This window comes from Podarcis erhardii (genome assembly GCF_964252035.2).
Source record: "Podarcis erhardii genome assembly, chromosome: 2".
Taxonomy (NCBI): domain Eukaryota; kingdom Metazoa; phylum Chordata; class Lepidosauria; order Squamata; family Lacertidae; genus Podarcis; species Podarcis erhardii.
Genome location: NC_138498.1, coordinates 57,156,840 through 57,179,226, shown reverse-complemented (window position 1 = coordinate 57,179,226; position 22,387 = coordinate 57,156,840). Strand labels below are relative to the sequence as shown.

The 22,387-nt window shown below is 40.0% G+C and overlaps 1 protein-coding gene across 1 annotated transcript in view; it reads left to right on the top strand.

Moving 5' to 3' along the window:
* Positions 1–22,387, top strand: part of SLC22A4 (solute carrier family 22 member 4) — a 52,586-nt gene that overhangs the window by 10,166 nt on the left and 20,033 nt on the right. Inside the window, exons 2-3 of the mRNA XM_081851071.1 lie at positions 15,219–15,322; positions 17,734–17,888. Coding sequence (XP_081707197.1) covers positions 15,219–15,322; positions 17,734–17,888 — 259 coding nt within the window. The remainder of the gene's footprint in view (positions 1–15,218; positions 15,323–17,733; positions 17,889–22,387) is intronic.

Here is a 22,387-nt window from a genome sequence, read left to right as displayed (position 1 = left end):
GCAGTGTTCCCCAACCTTGGGCCTCCAGCTGTTTTTGGACTACAACTCCCATCATCCCTCGCTAGCAAGACCAGTGGTCAAGGATGATGGGAATTGTAGTCCAAAAACAGCCTCCAAAAACAGCTGGAGGCCCAAGGTTGGGGAACACTGAGCTAGGGAATATGAGAGTTGTAGGCCAAAACATCTAGAGGGCCGCAGGTTGGGGATGCCTGATCTATGACCTGTTAAATGTGTGTGGGCGCGACAGTTATTATGATTATTTTATTATGTCATTGTTATGATCCATAAATTATGTTCTTAGTGGTGTACACCACCCTGTGATCTTCGAATAAAGCGTGGTTTAGAAATCAAATAAACAAAAATGCCAGACTGCTATGTTGATTTTGCCAAAATAAAATTTTCCATAGAAGGTTGGGGGGGGGGGTTGCCATTGTTTCAGTATGTTCCAGACTGCAAAGTATGTTTTGGAAAAGGGCTGGACGTTATGGGAAGTAGTCCTAATCCACTTTAAGTCATGGGATCTGTGACACTTACTTTAATAGAATTAGGATAACAGCTAATTTTCTTTTTGGGGAAAAAACCTAAATATGTTTCATAAGACTTCAAACACACAGCTTTCCCATGGAAAAAAGTCAGTCTGATATCAATTTAATAATGCAGTCTAAGCATATAAAACAGTACATTTTTGTTGCCTCTCCTCTCCCTTTTTAAGCTTGTTCCTGCAGTATTAGAATTACTTGTGTAGCTTTACCGACACCAGCATACTGTGCCTGATGCAGGCTTGTGCTTCTTTACTACCTAATCTCTATACCAGATGGCAAATACATTTCAAAAGTGAGGGAAATTTTGAAAGCTGAGTGTGATATAACATTACGTAGCATTTCATTTTTAAAAAGTTTGTTTGTTTGTTTGTTTGTTTGTTTATAATTTTAGATTATAACCAAAAAGAAAACATTTCAACAATAACTCTTAACATTTTAAGCCTCAACTTCCCTTCCCCTTCCTGTGGTTCCTTAAAGTTGTTTTCATCTTTCCCCGCATATCCTAAATTATCTTGTCTTATTCTTTTTATTCCTCTATTATATATGTTTTGAAAACTGCAAGTTTTTACAATAATCCAGCTAACGTCTTAATCTGTTTACAGCTTTTATTTCAATAAACCATTTCCTATCCTTAATAAAGAGTTTGTTATCTTGATTTCTAATTCTTCCAGTAAGTTTTGCCATTTCTGCATATTCCATTGATTTCTGTAACCATTCTTCTCTTGCCAGAACTTCTTCTTTCCATTTTTGGGCAAATAACATTCTTGCAGCTGTAGTTCTATACATAAATAAGTTTCTGTACTGCTTAGGTAGCTCTGACCCCATTATTCCCAAAAGAAAAGCTTCTAGGTTGGTGTTTTTTTACAATATTATCTTTAAAATATTTTTTCAATTCATTATACAGTCGTACCTTGGAAGTCAAACAGAATACATTCTGGAAATATTCCAAAATGTTCAAAAACCAAATCGCGGCTTCTGATTGGCTACAGGAAGCCCCTCCAGCCAATCAGAAGCCATGGAAGCCCTGTTGGACATTCGGGTTCCAAAAGACTGTAGAGACCAATATGGGAGAGGCATATTTTACTTCAGGTGAGGCAAATAAATGCATCTGGGGTTTTGCTATTATAGGTGCATCATAGCCTTTCTTCTCTGTGATCCTCCCAGTTCTTATTCCTCCTATGGTCACTGCTGTGGATACACGACCTGTGACTCCAGGCACTACAATAATCTGCAATGGATTCTCATACAGCGGCGTTAATGTTGCCAGCCTTCATGTCATGATTGCAGACATCTTTGTAATGCAGAGTTGGTCTGCCATAACAGCAGCCATAACAGATGGCCACCTTCTTTTCATAGATCCAAATGAATATGTGCTAGTTAGATACTTAGAACTGCTTCAGGACCACTGGGTTGAGCGGTTTTAGAAGGTCCATGCCAGCTGTTTTAATAAGGCAAGGACCAACAAGGCATTGGCAGTATCTGAAGCCATGTGTATTAATTCACTTGACTAAAAAGGGAATAATATCCACCATTTGCAAATCATTAATATTGAACATAGAAGAAATCACACAGGGTTTATTGGAAGGCATGTTTGGGAATCCCAATATGTGAACCAATCTGGAACTCAGTCTGGCAGAAGCAGCCCATGTCATCAAGGATAGTAATGTAGGTTTATTCTGTAATGGACTAGTTGAGCATTTTTCCATGGAAAGCAGTGGTATGTAAACTACTTTCAACATGCACTTTTCTAAAAAAGATAATCATTTAAAAAAGTATTGCGCTGGTATTTCTGACTGTTGTGTGCTGTGTATTTACAAGAGATTTACAGCCGGGTGCATTTCAGCTCAGAAGTTCTGTTGAGTACATTGAAATTTACTTTGTATGTAGGTGTATGCACATGCAAGAGAGAGAGGGACCATGCCCAGGACCAGGTTGTGTATATTCTGTGTTACCATGCAGTTGCCTGGTTCCTGAAGATGACCCACCTCAGATGCTCCAGCCAAACCATGGTTTTAGCTATTGGGCATGTGCTGTGGACTTGTATGTCTGTGGCATTTATCATTTCCCTTACTTCTTGGTTTGAGATACAGTAACTATAAGTACAGTCTTTGACTGAACTGTCATAGACTATTGTCTTGAGGTACATTCTTTTTCCTTCGTTCTGTCTCTGAGCATGTGCTTGTGAAAGGCGGGGGGGTGGTTTGATCCTTAGGTTGGGAGTGTATGGTTAGAATTATCACAAGTATGCGCCCTACCCCTGCTGGGTAGAGAACTACATAAAATAACTTTTTCATTTTTGATTGCCAAGAGATTTCCTAATAATAACTCTGTTTGATTGCCAAATGATTTCCTAATAATAAATCTAAATAAAGTTCCAACACAAACTGCTGTTTCTGTGTATAATCCACTCTGCATAATCCACTGATGTGATTTTAATGCCAGCTTTTGTTTTGGTAAACACATGTGGTAATGATGAATAATTTCCTTTTGCCATGACAACCAATAGTATTTTGAGTTCCACATGCTTGGTATTATGGTTGCTTTCATAATTCTAGAGCCATTCTTTTTGGCAAGGCATTGTCATCTTAGGTTTTATAAAAGCAGTGAATATAAAACTGCTGTGGCCTTTTGACAGGGTTTTGAATGAAGAAAATTTGTTTTTCACTTTTGTGTATTCAGGGTTTTCCAAGGAATATGTAAATATTGGATCCTATCTTTGTGAAACTTTGCAAGGCTGTGGCCTGTGGCACCCTGGAGCAAAGAGGTATGTTAATTAGTAACTTCAGAATGGGTAATAGGCTACTAAAGTCTTTTCTATGCCACAAGAAAAGTGTATTACTAGAGAAATTTCTCACATTAGAGAGATATGTTCTAATTATTCTCAGAACTAGTGCTCATGGCGCAACTTTCTCTTGCAGCTTGCAACCACATATAATCTCATATTAATAGCTAGGGTATATCCTTTATTCATATAGGCAGTGTTCCTCTGCATGGGCATAACAGAACTCTCCCTCTCAACCTCGCCTTCCTGGACATGCATAAGGCCCCATATGCAAACTGTATGTCACAGCACTCTGGAAATGAGGAGGCTTGTGAGTACTGCCTTAATCCCGTCCAGTCCTCCCATTCTGCTCAGTAAAACTATGTCAGCAGCATCCATTTGAGGGGTCTGAATGGTGTAGAAGTGCTGACTTGGAATATTTATTTTAAATATATGTACCCTGCTAGTTAGCTAAAGGCTCTCAGTAATAGGATAGCCTCTACCCTCAGGCTTGGAATCTAAAGTGACGAATGAAAAGGAAAAAAAATACATCTCACAGATGCCAAGCAGATTGAGGATTTAGGTGTAATGAACATGCCAGCATACTGAACATCCTGAAAACAGCATATCTTTTTGGTATCTGAGAATTATTCTTCCTTTTTGCTCATTATTTTTGAATACTTTCTGGTTTTAGTGTGTGTGTGTTTTCTTAGTCTGAAATACATGATACAGAAGGAAAAGGTTTTGTGACTGAGGAAGAAAACAAATGAGCTTGGGTGCTAGTTCTTAGCTGCATAGTTCTTGTAAGTTCTCACTGCCATTGTTCATTTGGCTGATGGATGGAACTAGGTTTGTCTTCCCTTTGCTATGATGTTCTTTCTGGGAGGCAGGGACAACAGCTTCTCATTGACCCTTGGTTCCCTGGTCAATGATTGAGGCACAGCACCCTGCCCTGTGGTCTCAGAATAACTTAAACATGCAGCTCTCCTATTCCTAGTAATATCCCATTGTACGGTTCACAGGCAATGACGAGAGACTGCAATGAAGAGAGAGTAATTTCCCATTGTATGGTTCACGGGCAATGAAGAGAGAGTGCAAACGGGAGTCCAGTGCAAGGAAGAATCCTATCCATAGTGGATAGTTATGAAGTTGAGGGATTGATAATTGCAAAAAGCCAAGGCCAGTCCTTTAGTATGGGATTCCAGTCCCTACTTGCACACTAGTAAATTGTTTTATGTCAAATTTCCAGAGACTTTGCCCTGTGATAATGTTTAATCAAATGACAGAAACTCATTGCCTAGTTAATGACTAACATAGCGCTTCCTTTGTTTTCATATTGATGTATTGGTGCAGCCCTCATACTCAAGTGTTGTTAACCTTGTGTTTGGTAGTAAACCCAAACATAAGAGCTCATAAGAGATTGCATGTTAGAATACATCCCTTCCAAACCAGCATGTCTTATTTTCTGCATGCAGGAAAAAATATATGGAGCAGTATTCGAATGTCTCATTACTTTTCCTTATAAAAACAAAGCTGGACCAAACATGTAGGGAAAATTACAATCTTCCCTGGTGCCCGCAAAAAGCAAGGATGAGGGAGGGGCAAATCAGTGGGGACCATGACAGTAGCAAAGGATTAAAGTCCACCCCACTGTCACATACATACATAAACATGTGACAGCTATGTCACACATGTGTGGTGACTATTATTTTAAATGGTCATCATAGCAGGATTACCTTAGGGCACTTGGAACTGTTTTAATTAAGTAAAATATTCCACAGTAACACACAATTACTGAAGTCAGTTTGTCAAGTTATATGGCAGTATCCTTCATGGTTCATGACCTGTTGGTCTTTAACGGTGTGTAACACTTGTTTATCTGAGGCATACAGCCTTAGTGACACCAACTCTCAAATTGTAGATTATTACATTTCTGTCAAGTAATTAACTGCAGTCTACGGTGAACTAAGATCATACTGGCAACAGTTCAACTTAGCTGTTAAAATTCTAAACGGATATGACCACAGGTCTTTATATAACAATAAATAGTAGCAAAGAAAAAGTGTGTGCTATACACTGTCCTGTGAAATGTTAGAACAGGTCTCTCAGCTCTATCTGTTCCTTCCTTGGTTATCAGTGCTATGCACTTTGGTTCATAGAACATGAAGGTTCTCCTATGCAACTATGCAAAATTCCAAAGATTATATATTAAAGGTAGGAGGTGGGGGTGTTGGCAGAACACTCTCCCCACCCCTATTCTTCTTCTGTTTCTGTCATCTCCACTGTCTCTCTTCTTACCCTGAGAGAAGACAGAGGCTGGTACAGTACTGAGTGTTACTGCTACCGAGCCTACTTAAATGGGAAAAGACCATGGGGTAAAGGAGATATGTATCCAGGCAGATAATCAGGCTCTAGGAGGTTGGGGAGGAAATAATTGGCTCTCTTACCTGCTCTGGTCACTGTCTAGGGCAGGGGTCAGCAACCTAAGGCCCATGGGCTGGAAGCGGCCCGCGGAGGTCGTTTGACCAGCCCACGAGCCACCCTGAACCGAGTCACCTGCTTGTGCGCTGCGCTAAACCAGCACGGCATGGGGACTCGCTTCCGCGGTGCTGGAAATTGCGTCTGTGCATGCGCAAACGCTGGAAATCGCAGGCATGCGCGTGCGATCCGACCCACGGAGGGATCTCTGCGGGACTGATCTGGCTCAGGCAAGATAAAACTTGCCAACCCCTGGTCTAGGGAGTAACTAGAAGGGTTGGAATTGAGCAGCAAGGTTTTTTAAAAAAACTAACAACTGTTTTCTAGAGAAAATCTTTAAAGATAATTATTTAATTTTAATTAATTATGCCATTTATAGGCTGCTTCATTTTCTGGGTGATTGAATACAGCTTTAAAAGCAGTAAAAAATTAAAACTCACATCACAATAAAATACAGTAAAATGCAGCAAATAAAGCATGTGTGTTATAGAAACTTAACTTGTGGTAACTACAGAAGTCTATAATAGTAGATAGGCCTCCTGTTTTTACCATACTAATCCAAACTGGATTGCATAAAGCTTATATGTGTCATTTTCATAATGTGTCACACCCACCGGTTTAAAAAAATAACAATAGTCATTTGAAAACTGTGTGTGTAAATATTTACCATTCCTTTTAATGGGTAGCACTGTAAATTGTTGTCTTACTCGGAGACATTCCTTAAAGACCATAGGCAGGAACACACAGACACTTGAATTGTTCATGGGGTTTAGACACACAAACAGGCACTGGAATGTTCTTTTAAAAATGAAATCTGTTCCCCTTGAGCACTGTATTGGCCCGAATATAAGCCGCACCCAAATATAAGCCGCTCTATTCCTCGCTGCTCCTGGCTGCATACTGGGGGGGGGGGGGGTGAGCTGCGCTGCGTTGCTGGTGCCCTTTCCTCTTCCTCTCTCCCTTCCTGGCCTTGGGGGAGAGGACAGAGTACTACGTGCAGGGCAGGCGCCGCTTTGCCACACTCCTGGCCCTGTTTGCCCCGCGCTCCTGTCTGCATACCACAAGGTTGCGAATATAGGCCGCACTTTAACTTTTCATGGTCGGAATTTGGGGGGAAAGGGAGGCTTATATTCAGGCCAATGCAGTATTGCTGTTCTCCCCACCACACACACACACACACACACACACACACACACAGAGAGAGAGAGAGAGAGAGAGAGTTTTCCTACAAAGATTGTTGCCTGCTTTGAAACGCTCCTGCATTTCTTAGTGGAGATGATAAACTGCTTTCCTTTTATTTTAAGAGGCAGTTGATTGGTTTTCTCCATTTCAAGTTCCCAAAAGGAAGTATTTTTCATGAGCTAATAAATTATTTATACCAAGGCTCTAGGAGTCACAATGTGAGAATAATGGGGCTGGATTCTCATTCCACCCTTCCTGCTGGCACTAGTGTTTTGCTACTCGTTAATTGTGTCAAGTTATGTAGCACGCTGGGTGCAAGTATTTCCTAGCTAAATGCTGCATACCCTGATCCCAATCTTCTAGCCATCTGGTGAGGCGAAATGTATTGTGATGCAAAACCAGGAAATCTTTACCAGATTTTTCCATAATAAATGGCTTCCCAGCTGCACAAATAAATATCCACAGTACAAAAGAGATACGTACAAAGTTGCAATGTAAAATTCTGTGGTGTTTCTGCTTCAGCCCCTCATCTTGGCAGCAATGAAGGGATAGTACTGGGGAAATCAACTTCTTGACTATTTGGGACACAATTCATTTACCCAGGTCTATAAGACATGGTAGTAGACTGAATAATTTGCCTTTAAGTGCCTAGGACATAAAGTGGGAAATACCAGACTAGCTGTCCGGGGTTTGGAAATATGTTAATTGTGTCTGGTGATGGAAATGTCTTACCTAACCTGAGGCCAATGCAGTACTTCCCATAACCCTTGGGCTTTGGGGGACCAGATATGACGCACATGCAAATATGCTGCGCAAGAGGCAATTTGGCTTGATTTTAAACGTAAAAGTAATGGGAAACAGAGGTGCTGAAGATAGCAAATTTAGGTCCGTCTTATCAGGGCTATGGGGAACTCGGGGGAGAAATTTATAGAGGCAAACTAGGTCATAGCTGTTGTCACCCTTATTGGACTGTTGTTCCACAGCAGAAGTGAACAGATAATACTGGGCTGCCCATTGTTAAAGCTCCTTTTAAAGTGGTGTTGGAAGTGTGGTTATACAAGAGACAAGTCAAAATCTCAAAATTCAGCAAACTGTAAATTAGTCAGGAGTCAGGACTAACTACTGTATTGGCTAAATTTCTGAACTGCAAAACAATTCACGTTCCATTTTGTCTTTGTTATGTGCTGATGACCTTTGGCTTAATTTTAAAATAAAGGAAGAAGATAAGATGGTTTTGTTTAAAGATGCTGCACATTTTAGCCTGTATACTTTAAGTTAATTTTCCATACCAGCTTATAGCATCTAAGAAGTATAATGGATTTTAATTTTTATTTAATTGTGGTATGTAAAATGCAAGCCTAAGGCAAGCATTTGAAAAGTGGACTGTTCTTTGTTTGTGATATACTAGGCGTCAGGGACTGGCGAGTGTGCAGGGGGCTGGAGTCTGACTCAGGAGAGCAGGACAGTGGTTTGTAGGGACCTGTTCCAGCCAGGAGGCAAGAGTCAGAGGCAAGAGAAGCTTCAGAGCCTTATTATTGTGTCTACAAAGAAGCAAAAACTGTAAAATAATCACACTGTATTTTATATTGTGGAAAGCAATGTATGGCCTTCATTTTCAGAACATGCAGTTTACGGATGGCTGTGTGGAGTGGGCTTCAACAGGAAACACAGTTACAACACTCTGTTATCTCTGTTTTGTCAGGCTGCACCTCTTTATCTACCTTAGTCATGCCTAGCATGTGTCTTTCAGTACTGTAACATTTAACTTTTACTGACTATATTGCTATAGACCTGCGGTCAAAGCGTTGAGCCAGGAGAACTGTGCCTTACTTGTAATCTGACATTGCCCAACCTGTGTGGGCAGTTAAAGTGACCTTTCTTTGTGGTTTTAAAGCATGAGCTTGCTTCAGATACTTCACTTGATAATCCTCCTGACCTGCTTTCGAAATTATATGCCACCTTCAATTACTTTGTTAACTGTTGTTTGCTTGAAGCTTTCTCTGCTCTGAATAGAATACTTAAAACGGCCAAGAAGCATACTCTTAGTTTTAAACGTCTGTAGCTGTTTAATGTCCTTTATTTTCAGATACGTATTTCAAAAAAAAATCTCAAAACATTTTACAACCTATCTTAAAGCATGAAATAGAACATTACAAAATATTAAAATAACTAGACTGTCATATACACTGTTTTTAGCGGGGCGGACGACTTAAATATAAACATTCAAGATAAAAACTGAATACAAAAATACAATAAAATTCCACATATACAGCATCATTTGCAATTAAACAAAATAACTAAAATAGAAGTTGCACCACATTCTCCCACACACCTGGAACTATAACCTCTCCCAAAGACGTCCTTTACAACCTTTCATTTACAAGCCTCATTCTCAAGCATTCCCACCAATCATACTGATAACACAGGTAATGCTCAACCAACCATTTGACATAAAGAGAATGCCTGGTCTGCAAAAAATCCCAGACAGTTTTAAGCATGATTAACAACCTGCTCATTCACCTATCACCATCTAGGGCAATAAAGTAACATACAAACAGCAACATAACTACTCCTTGTCTCTCATCCAGGTAGCACCTTAATTGGTTCGCTCTCCCAAACTATGTGGAATTAAACAACTTCAGAAGACACAAACACATTACGACCCAGACTTTCACTCTGGGCAACCAAAAACTCAATTCCAGTTACCACCATAATACCTCCGGATATGTATATCTAGATAATAATGTAAATTACATTATGCTTTCTAAATATGAAGGAGAGAAGGAACTTCTTTTGAAAAATTCTGAGAAACAGTGCTGCAGGCTCCCCTGTGCCCAGTTTAGGCAATGGTAGGCATCTCTTCCAGCCACCTGGCTAATTTTCAAAATTCCAATATTGCATAATAAAGGGACATTCTCAAAGCCAAAAAATCTTGAGTAGAAAGCTAGTGTTCAGTTAGAAAAATTCTATTTCTTCACTAGGTTGGGGCACGCCTATTAAATTACATAAAGGGGGAGAAAAAACACATGGGAATGGCAAGTTTTAGGAAATTCCAAAGAAGCATGGTAAATAAATGCAAACAAGTAACATCTGCCTCTGTGCTGTGACTCAGTGGGAAGGATGGCGGTTCAAGCGCTTCTTCAAGGAAATGTCACTCTGCATAGTTGCAGTTTGTGCCCCACAAAAATCTGAGCAAAGCGTATTGGTGTTGGCCTGCTGGAATCACTTTTTGCTGAATAAAAATGTTTTTTTACTAAAGGACTGAGGAAGCAAAGAGAACCTAGGAAGAACGCTGCTGGATCTGGCCAGAGGCCCATCTAGTGTACCATCCTGTTCTCACAATGACCAACAGTTGCCTATGAGAAGCCCACAAGCTGGACCTAAGCGCAGCAGCACTGTCCCCACTTGTGATTCCCAGAAACAGTCAAGCACTGAGGCCAGAATCCAACCTTCCTTCTGAGGCCAGCTGCCAGCTGTCATCAGAGCATTGTTGCCTCTCGGTCTGCAAAGCTTTTATTAGTCTTATAAAAGCACACTTCACACCCACTCCAATTTAGATACGGCTTTTAATATGTATAGAGTTGGAACTGATCAGTTCTAGGGGTCTGCCCAGTCATGTTATGGATACCATTTTCAGCGTGTTCACCCTGAGGATGTGAACCAATCTACTTAGAAAACAGAGACATGTACATGCATGGTTCAGCTTCAGGTGTTTTCCCATTAAAAGTACAGTTGTACTTACCTAAAGCGTAGTTTTCCACTTGGAATGGAAAAACGGAGTATTTGGAATGCTTTACAGTCTTACTCAGACCTAGCTTCCACCTTGGGCTCTATATTGGGGAAACATGGGGTATAAGATAGACAAACAGATGGGATTCTGTCCAACTAAGTTATATTCAGAGTAAACCCACTGAAATTAATGGACCTAGTATTTGTAGAACTAACATTGGATAAAATCCATAGTTTTGGTGCAGAAACTACATTGGTTACCCTGGTGCATGACTGTTTCTGGGAGATGGATGAGGGGAGGTGCAAACCTTTTGATTCTGCTGGACTTGACCAGCGCACTGGAAAGCAACAAGGCCCCTCTGCACCCCCATGAATAGTCATCCCCAGACTTAAACAGAGAAAGCTTGTGTATGTAGAACCTGAAATACGATACAAAATGTACAGGCACTATTCTCATTTTGGAGGGAAAACTTTACTGCTTCCCCTTTTAGTGTTTTATTTTCCCTCACCCCAGAAGAAATCCTGTGAATACCCCTGTATCAGTAGCTTTTGATACCATCAGCCATAGTATCCTTCCGGGATACCTTGTGAAGTTGGATTTGAGGCCATTGTTTTGCAGCTTTTCTGCCTTTTCCTGGGATGTTGATCTCATAGGATGGTGTTGGTTAGAACTGCTGTTCCACTCTCTGGCCATTGACTTGTAAGGAACCACAGGTTTTCATCTTTTCCCCAGTCTTGTTTTAATCTTGTTTTGATTATTTTTTGTGACGTACTTTATATTTTGAAGGCTTCTTTAAATACTTTGCAAAGGAAAAAGTGTACTAAAAGCAAAAACTTAACTGGCAAATGCATGCTCCTCAGCCTGAGTTTGTTTAAGGAATAGCAGTTGCCTAACAGGACACGGGTGGCGCTGTGGTCTAAACCACAGAGCCTAGGGCTTGCTGATCGGGAGGTCGGCAGTTAGAATCCGCGTGACGGGGTGAGCTCCTGTTGCTCAGTCCCAGCTCCTGCCAACCTATCAGTTCAAAAGCACGTCAAAGTGCAAGTAGATAAATAGGTACAGCTTCAGCGGGAAGGTAAACAGTGTTTCCGTGCGCTGCTCTGGTTTCGCCAGAAGCGGCTTAGTCATGCTGGCCACATGACCCGGAAAAAACAGTCTGCGGACAAACGTCAGCTCCCTCGGCCAGTAAAGCGAGATGAGTGCCGCAACCCCAGAGTCATTTGCGACTGGACTTAACTGTCAGGGGTCTTTTACCTTTACGTTTAACACTTGGTAACATATCATTCCCCCCCCCCACCGAAATGCCCCCACATGCCTCTTCCTCCTAGCACAAATTGAAACAGAATACTTTATAGTTAACACTTTTATGCTTGTACAACATCACTGTAAAAGCTAGTGGGTGAGATAATATCTTCTTTTCTTTCTTTCTTTTTGCTATGATTTCCCTCTCGTTCCAAAAGCTGGGTATCTTAGTCCATAATAGATATAAATAAAGTCTGATAATGTTTCTGGACTGTATTTTCTTTCAATCATACTCTCTCTCTCTCTCTCTCTCTCTCTCTCTCTCTCCCCCCCCCCCATCTCTTTCTCTTCTGCTTCTCCTCTTCCAGTAATCGTTGCTCGATGAGTTGGAAATAGATGAAAGATCTAAATAGTTTACAGTAGAAATGAGAGGTTAATTTACGCTCTGTTGAAAGTGATTTGACTTCTGGTTTGTTTGCCAATTATCTGCATGTTGCAGAGCATGAGTTTTGTAATCCAAGCTCTGCAGGAGCAGAGCTGTCTGTCGGCATTTCTCAGCTTTCAACTGAATATTTGGCCTACATTTGCAGAGTATTGATTTTATCTTCAGCAAATGCCTGTTATTAACTCTGTACACACAGACAAATGCATTGTAATAAATAGTTCATTTCTTTCAGATATACAGCCGTACCTTGGGAGTCAAACGGAATCCATTCCGGAAGTCCGTTCGACTTCCAAAACGTTTGGAAACCAAAGCGTTGCTGCTGCTGCTGCTGCTGCTGCTGCTGCTGCTGCTACTGCTGCTTCTTTTTACATCCTGGCCATTTTTATTTTTCCTATTTTTTATTGTTAATTTACATCCATACACAATCTTAGGTACATGTACAGCCTTAAATAATTATACCATTAAATATTGATTTAAACTTGTATTTGTACATGCTCCTTTCTTATAATTTCTGACTTAACAAAAATAAACAAAAGTAAAAAATCCAATAAACTAAATTGTATGAAAACAGTCTTCCTGTCATTTCCTGATGTAAGTTACATTTACGACATTGAGTGTACTTATACTTCTTACCTTACTCTTACTATAGGTTGTAGTACTTTATTATAACATATCGTACCATTTTTCCTTGCTTAGTAGTATTTAATTTACACAAGGGTAATTTACACATCTATGCTGCCATAGATGTTATGTTGTTGTTATATTTTTGTAGGTATTTCTTGAGCATATCCCATTTTTGCGTGAATGATTGTTTTGTATTTCCCCTTAATCTATCTGTCAGTTGAGCTAATTCTACATAGTCTAATAACTTATTCTGCCATTCCATTACTCTTGGTACTTTTCCCCCTTTCCAGTTCGATGCAATTACCGGTAATAACTGAGCAGCGGCTGTTGCATATAAAAAGATTTTTATATTTTTTGGGATATCACTGCCTAAAATTCCAAGTAGAAAGGCTTCTGGCTTCTTTGCAAATGTTAATTTAAAGCTCTTTTTCATCTCATCATAGATGAGGTTCCAGAACTCTTTAATTTTTCAGCATGTCCACCACTTATGGTACATATCTCCTTTTGTTTCCCCACACCGCCAACATTTGTCTGAAATATTTTTATACATTTTGAGAGTTTTGATGGTGTAAGGTACCACCTGAACTGCAGGAAGCGCAGCTTCTGATTCGCTGCAGGAAGCTCCTGCATCCAATTGGAAGCCCTGTCGGATGTTCGGCTTCCAAAAATAGTACGCAAACCGGAGCAGTCACTTCCGGGTTTGCGGCGTTCGGGAGCTAAAACGTTTGAGAACTAAGCTGTTCGAAAACAAAGGTACAACTGTACAGTATAGGTGTTAGTAATAAAAGTATTTTATATTTTTAAACAAAAAAGATCTGTATTTCGGTGAATTTGCTTGTGTGTTGAGAGTTCATAGGGTAGCTTAAGATTACATTGCAAAGCACATCATCAGATGATAGCACAATGCTATACATGTTTACTCAAAAGTCAGTCTTATTAGCTTCAGTGGGGCTTACTCCTAGGTGATTATGTCCATATAGGATTGATTTGTTTGCCCCAGGTTGTTGCAGTACACCATGACTAAGAAGAAGATGAGTTCCCAATTTTTGAAATACCTTAGGAGCTAGCTAAATTTGTTCCAGAGCTTGCTTCTCCTCCTATCTCAGGGTTAGTTACTGAACATCTTCAAAATCCTTTCTTTACAGCCATATAAGCTAGTAAATATCTCCCCAATTTGGGATAGTAAATGGAACAGTTCATAAATGGAACTGCCCTTATGCAGTACTGTGTACATGTATGGTCAAACCTTTTTCAAAAATGGCACTGTAGAACTGGAAAAGATGCAACCAAAATTTAGCAGAGAGCTGGAGCACTATTAGGTAAAGCTAAAGCATTTGGGGCTTTTTAGTTTAGAAAAGTACATCTAAATGCTAGGGGTTTATAACCACAAAGCAGAACTTGTGGTCTTCCAGATGTTGTTGGACTACAGCTCCCATCACCCCAACCACAAGTTAGGGCTAAAGACAGTGACATCCGGAAAGCCACTTGTTCCCCATCTCCGGTTTATAAAATTATGCATGGTATAAAGAGGATGGATACAGATAAGTGTTATTATAGAACCCCCAGTTTTATTTTCAGTTCCATTGCTAAAACAGGTGCTCCCCCACTAACACAGGGGTTCTGTTCCAGGCCCCTGCATGCACAAATGAAATCACATAAAGTGGTTTGCACGGGGAGGAGAGGAGGAGACTCACACAGGCTGCAGCCCAGCCGGTCCCAAATCTGCCTGCCTGCCTGCGGAGAGCCGGAAGGGCCAAGAAGGGCACCCAGCAGAACTGGTGTCAGAATGGGGGTGCAAATGCAGCAGAGGTGGGGAGAAGGCACCACCCACCCCATGCCGCTGGTTGATCAAAGGCGGCCTTCCCTCGCTTGGGCAGCAGCCCCAAGAGAATGAAGGGCTATTTATTTATTTCATGGTAAATGTGGTTGTGAGTGATGGGGATGCTCATTAGTAGAGTGTGTGTGTGTGTGTGTGTGTGTGTGTGTGAGAGAGAGAGAGAGAGAGAGAGAGAGAGAGCGCCTGTACACTCTAGCCTGGGATTTGGCTTTTTCTCAGCAGGAGCACATTCAGCTGATATTTTTACTGAGCGCTTCCCCACTACCCTAAGTTTTCTTTCTTGCTTAGTCCCTGCTAATCCATATAGTTAGTGACCAATTTAAACTAAGTTTATGCCTTAATGACATGGGATTTGCTTTGTTGTGTTTCTCTTGCAGTGGAATCTGGTGTGTGATGATGACTGGAAAACCCCCTTAACTACATCATTGTTCTTTGTGGGTGTGCTGCTTGGATCCTTTGTATCAGGACAGCTCTCAGACAGGTAAAGTACACAGTCAGCTGGCTGCCCTAGGATTTTCGCCCTGCACTTTTGAGGGAGCAGGATCATGTTTGGTATTTTCAATTCCAGCTCTGAACCAAAATTAGACGTACACAGCAGGCTTCAAATAGTGTGCCATGCTCAGTGTGAATTTCCCCATTACTTTCTAGACTATTTTAGGCATGCCTCAGTAAAAAAAGAAAGACACATACTTCCTTGACTGCTACATCTTATTTATTTACCGTATTTAATAAAATTTATACACCACTTGATTGTAAAAAACCTCAAAGCACTTTATGAGTCTTACACAAGCATATGAGGGAGAGAGGCGGACTGAGTGTACCATGCTGTATATGGGTATTCATTCTTGCCTACAAAAAGTAAATAATAATAATATTATGCAACCTGTTTATGCCAGTACTTTCAGATTAATTTTCACTTCCGTAAAAGGACACTGTGAGTATGAGTGTAACACAGGAAAAGGAAATAAAAATACACCCGAGCCAGGATGAAGATAAAAGAAAAAGGATTGTGGTAAACCATTGCTGCAAGGTTTTCACAATCAGTGTTACAATTTGGGCAGCAAAATGCTATTGTTATTTCTGTGATTGTAAGTTGTTTTCAACTCTTCTAATATTCTGTTTTAATTGTTGTAACCTGCGCTGGGATCTTAGAAAGAAGGGCAAGTAATGAATTATTGTGAATGCTAATATTCTGGACATGTTGCCTTGAGAGGGTGTGATCTTGAGGACATAAGTAAAAGGAAGTGTGTGCTGAACCCTTGTTTTACTGGACTTTTTTTGTTTGCTTAATCTCTCCCCCCCTCCAATACTGTTCCCTGGTGGGTTCCAGAGGCACATTTACAAGGGCAAATATTGCATCTGGAACTTCAGAGAAACTCCCCAGAGGCTATTTCATTTTAAAACAAAGTTAGTGCAATACATGTATTTGCATGTAGTTTGCTCCTTGAGTTGCTGGACAAAGGCAATCTTTGCTTTCTGTCATTTCTATTAAAACCCCCAACAAATTCATGCATGGCATAAATATGTCACCATGTTCTAATCAATAACGCAAAATTCATCCTGTGCTTGCCACCAGATGTTCCATGGCTGTAGATTTTCATCTCTCATCAGGAGATAATGAAAATGACATGCTGCCACCATGTGTTCATCTGCTAAGAAAGGCAAATCCAGATTATTTAACTTTATCAATTGTAAAATTATTGTGACATCAGCTGATACTTAAAATACTTGTTATCTAGTTATATCTTGCTTCTCTTTACTAAGCATCACTCCGATTAGACAGAATACAGAAAACCCCAGAATTTTGTCCAACAATATTTACATAATTTCAATGGTTTAAAGCAAAGGTACCTGTAGCTGTGCTGCCTCTTGGTGTGATGTGCATAATGAGTTAATTGCCATTTTAATTTGCAATTAGAGAATGCACAGGACAAATTGGTGGTAGTCAAGCTTTATTAATTTGAGTTCAAAGAATAGTCTACATCATCATCATCATCATTATTACAAGCTGACCCCATGAGTGCAACCCTGTCTAATTTTTGTACTCCCCCTCCCCCCCCCCAAAAAAGATTCTGCTAACTCCCTGCTTTTTATAACATCTTGCCTGATGCAGAGTTCTGGAGAACTCAAAAGCTTGCCACATTTTTGTGAGTTGTTGGTTAATCCTTGGCATCCTTCCAGGGGGGACACACCCATGGTGGGCAGGACCAGAAGCAAAAGTGGGCAACATGTAAATTTTACCTTTCCATATAATAGTAGAGTTTTTACACACACTCACATTCCCTACTCTATCTTGCATCCATGCAAGCAAAAAGCATTATTGGAGTTCAGGGGCACACTCCAGCCAGGAAATAACCCTCAAAAGTTCCTGTAAAGTAGGTTTCCCAAATTTGGATCTCTAGCCTTTTTTGGACTACAATTCCCAACATCTTTGACCACTGGTCCTGCTAGCTAGGGATGGTGGGAGTTGTAGTCCCTTTCTATAAAGCAGGACCATTGAAGGGTGTGGCTGGGGAAGGTGTGTGGCCTGGGTTGAGTCCCCATGGCCAGACAAAGGAGCCCAGGGAATTCAGTTTGACTCTATGGCCCATCTCTGTACTAGGGTACTGTTTTCATTTTTGAAAAGTGGGGCTCATCAAATGTCACAAGTCTGTGTTCTAGTGAAAAATAATAAACAGGTCGTGCAATGTTGGGTGAATATTGCCAATATCTAAACTTTCAAAAGGTAAACTCAACGTTCCAGCCCTTCTCTGCAGGAGAAATGTCTGCTCCTTGAGTCTTAAGTTAAATCAACCTGCTAGGTTTCTTTGCTTTCTCTAGAACGCGGCAGTAACAATATTGTGGATTCATTTACGGTCTTGCTTGTTTGTTTTTTGTTCTTTTCCTCAAAAGGTTTGGCAGAAAGTCTATTCTATTTGCAACTATGGCTGTGCAGACAGGTTTCAGCTTCCTGCAGATCTTCTCAACCAGCTGGGAAATGTTCACAGTTCTTTTTGTTCTAGTTGGCATGGGACAGATTTCAAACTACGTTGTGGCCTTCATATTAGGTAAGACTATTTCCACTCCATTGAAATGTCCTATTAGCATGGTAGTTTGAGTATGCATACTAATTTCACTTAGTAAGAAATGATTCTATGTAACTGATAGTCCTGTGCCTAAGAGCGTAAACTTCTTTTAGGAACATTTCGCAAAATTGATATAGATAAATTTGCCATAATTTATTCTGCTCTGTAAGTCAGGAATTTAGGTCTGGTTCTCAGGGCCAAACTAGATGAGATGATGAAGATATTTCTTTCTTTGGCCAATTGCAATTTCAGCAATGGCATGGAAATTATTTTTAGATATTTAAGTTTCCCAGTAATCTGGTGAGAAATGAGCAGAGAACAATTCAAAAACTCTTCCATCCCCCAAAATGTGGATGAACCATGAGTTGAATGGGCATTTCAAAAATGTTACATTCCTATGGAGACTAAGAGTGGTATGCATCTGCAAAATTTGTCAAAAATTGTATTTTTTAAAAAAATCAGATTATCTCATCAGATAATCTCATCAGATAATTATCTCATTCAGATTATTTAGGTGTTCCACGCTGCTGGTATTATTATTATTATTATTATTTGATTTATTTGTGTCATGCCATCACTGTATTCAATGATTCACAGGGTAAAATAAGTAAACAAAAATAGCTTATGCTCCAAAATCCTTTATAATCTATAATCTAAATGGTGGTTGGAAGAAAAGGGGGCACAAAGGAGGTAACCCTCAAGTAAATGGTTTACTTAGTAGAGGCAACCTCCATATAGTGCCATTTGAAAGTGGCTACCACATCAGAGCTGTTTACATATAGGTGCTTGTCTTTCCCATTTCAAACATTACTAAGTTTCTGCAAATTTGATTATACTGTAGTTTCATTGAGACTTATTTAAACTTCTCCTGTATTATTATAGTTTTTATTGGGATGGGATATTTTAATCTTTTCCCCACCCCCCAGAAAATGTTCAGCTTTGTTTTGAGGTACTTGAAGCCTCTTGTGATGGATATAGGGTCAGAATGTTATTGTATGATGCATTTTAGCATGTAGAAAGCAACTCTTTCCATTTTAAAAAAAATGTTTTTATTTGTTGAGGCAAAATTGTGTTTCCTTGAACTGCCATGCATTATTTTTACTGTACTGGACCAAGGCAGCCGGGATTAGCAGGGTTTCTCTGGTAGGACAGTGATGCATTCCTGGTGTCCCAACGCCAAGCGTTGCTGCCGCTGACCAAGAGGAAGAGGGAGGTGCAGGATGCTCAGACCATATGGGCACTGTGCCACACCATGCAGAGCTCCCAGCGCCTTGCCCCTCCCCCCTTGGTAAGTGGCAGTGATGCTTTGTGTTGGGAAGTCAGGTGTGTACCCCACCCCCGCTTGCACCATCCTGTCGACCACAGCTGACAGAATGGGAATGGTGAACTGCATTGCCATGCTTGGTTTTTTTAAAATGGAAAATTTTATACCTGTGGGTTGGGTTTTTTAAAAAAATTTAAACCCACTTTGTCCATGCCTCATGTCTTTGTGCATTTAAGTAAAATATACTTAAGATGTCTCTCATTTTCATTGTCTCTCCAGCAGCGTAGACTGAATAACAATGCAATTCTGTTAACCAACATATTCCGTACTTGTACAGATTTTCCTTCCTCATTTGGTACCCTTTGCTGGAGAAATCTCAAAGGCTGTAGCCACAAATCCCAAACACTGAAGCAGGATTGTACAGGGGACAGGAGTAGGGGAATAGGCAGGGAGTCATGCAGTTGTGGAAAGTTACATCCACTGACTACTGGAATCACTTCATTTGGACATGCTTTGAGTTCACACATGCTCATTTCAATAAACTGGAGCAATGATTTTCTCTTTTGGAGGAACTGTTGACTTTTTTTGTACTATGGGGCACTTTTTTCAATCTAATAATCATACTGCACAGTTTGATTTATTTTCAAAACCTTTCCTAGGCTCATGTACCCTCTGTGCCTTAACACTGTGTTCACACACAAGCAAGCAACTTCACTTGTATATGTATGTACTTGTTTTTTAAAAGGCACTTATTTTGTTGCCCTACTAATCCTTTATCAGGCTATTGAGTACCAACACCTCACCCCCCCCCCCAAATCACTGCCCAAAATTGTTTGAAGCACATCATGTTTTTGCCCCAGGTTTCTATTATGTGTTGTCATCTCCATGGGTTTGATCCCCAGCATGAATCCCAAGTTTGTGTGTGTCATTCCTTAGTGTTCAGAGGCAGACAGAGAATTCCACCCTGTTTTACCTTGATCAAACATACCCACATTATCAGGCTGGCTCATAAACTTTAGTACTACAATTTCTTTATCACCCCTCCATGTTGGCAAAACTCTATTGCCACATATTAATTTTCTAAGCATCATCTGACTTCCAAGAATGGTTAGATTTATAACCTTTAATGACACTTTAAACAAAGTTTCATAAGGAGAATTAATATAAATTTCCTCTTGGAAATAAAAAGAGAGCATTCTTAAGGCAAGATGTTCTCTTTTCCTACTGCATAGCAGCACTTTTATATACTGGTGGTATATAAAAGAATATTTCCACACTATCTTAATTAAGAAGGCGGTCAAAAAGAGCACCCATAACCCTGGTGTGCACATTCCTTCCACAACAAATGTTGTACTGACTGCACTGTTCTTTCAAGCAATTTTCAAGAATTATTCAAGTTGCCAGAGTCTACTTGAAAATGACCTGATGTATATTTCTGGTAGCACAGCTCTTTAAAACCTTTTTGAGCATGCTCCAACTAAGACAGAACAAATTCCCGAAAGTATCTTCCTTCCTCTTTTTAGTTTCTGCAGGGGCATTCAGCAATGAAGCAATATAATTTATGAAATGATTCCACACAATTCCTGCATTACAAACTTGTGTTTTTAAAGTGCAGGAAATGAAGGGAAAAGGGAGAACTCAAATATGTACAGAAATCAAACAAATACATTTACTAGCTAAGAATCATGTAATATATTTTATAGAAACTGATTCATATACAACTTTGGAACCTCTTTTCTTAATTCATTCCAGAACATACAAAGTTGTTTCATAATGTGTAAGGCATACTGTAAAATAGGGGGAAGGAGTGGGTGGATGGATGGATGAAAGAGAGATATAGACCCGCCCCACCTCCCAAAAAATCCATCTGAACCACTTGATTTTGCTGAATTCAGTCTTCTTCATAATAAGAAATTGTGAACTGAAATGCAGGATTCAATGACAAAAACTCAGGTACCCATTGTTGAGAATCTTGTCACCAGTGAAACATACTTGATTATTTCATTTTCCATAAACTGCTTCAGAGAAAAGTTCTTCACAGAACTGAAGAAAAAATAAAATTTGCTGCACCAGTTGGTTCATCACTCAAATCTTACAAGATTTCTGACTGGGTTTACACAGTGGCCTTCTTTCAGTCGTGGGGTGGCCTAATGTGATGAGATGAAACGGGAATTTAAAGGTTAAACAATAATTAGATTCCCTAGGTTTGGCCATCTTGATTTTTGAACTTGCTGGATGCTAAACTGGAAAAGGGCCTAATACAAATTAGTAATGTGACTTTATCTTAGAGAAGGAAATGCATAATGGTACAGTTTTATGAGTATCAATGGCAATTGTACTGTAAGAGATGATGTAGCACAGTGGCTAAGTGTGTGAAGTCCCTAATTCAAATCTTGCCTCAGCTGCAAGCCCACTAGGGAGTTTTACATAATAGTATTTTCCCAGTCCCTAATATGGGAATAATAGTAATATGCACTTTCATTACAATAATAATATGGACCTTCCTTCCTTCGCTTGTTGAGGGAATTGCTGAGATAATCCCTCAGATGCCTTGTGCTTGGTTTCCCTCTTTGGATGCAGCTGCTAGGACTGCACTTAGAAAACCCAGTTTTAAATGTGTGATTGTTCCGATCAACTGTTCAAGAGGAGAGAGAATTGTAGAGGGGGCTGCCCTTAGTTACCTACCCTGCTTCCCCTCTCCACAGATGGACACATTTCTGCCTGCATTGGGGGCCCTAACAACTCCACGGCCCTAATGAATGTATACTTGGAGTGATGATGATGAAGAAGAAGAATTTATTCATATTCCATCTTTTTCCCTGGTTTAGGCCAATGTATGTGAAGGGCTTGGAATATTTTAAAGGACTACCTAAATGATAAGTGTATTTTTAATGACACTGAAGGTTCACCAAAGAAATAATTCATTAGCCCCCATGCTCTTCACAGAATTACTGGCACCAGGAAGTTTCACCCTTCTTCAAAGCTTTCTGTTACAGATGGTTATTGGGGAATGTGGCAGGTGTTTTTATTATTCTTCAGAGTGAACCAAAGTAGTACTTAAATCTCATTATAAATTTGGATATTATAGCCCTTATTTCCTGTTTTAAAATTAAGATTATTTTTCTTATTTAAAGCATTTTAAAGCATTTTTCAACATTTGCCCCAACCCCAGAGTTTGTTCCAGTGAGTCTGGGCTCTTCAGCACTCACAGCAGGGC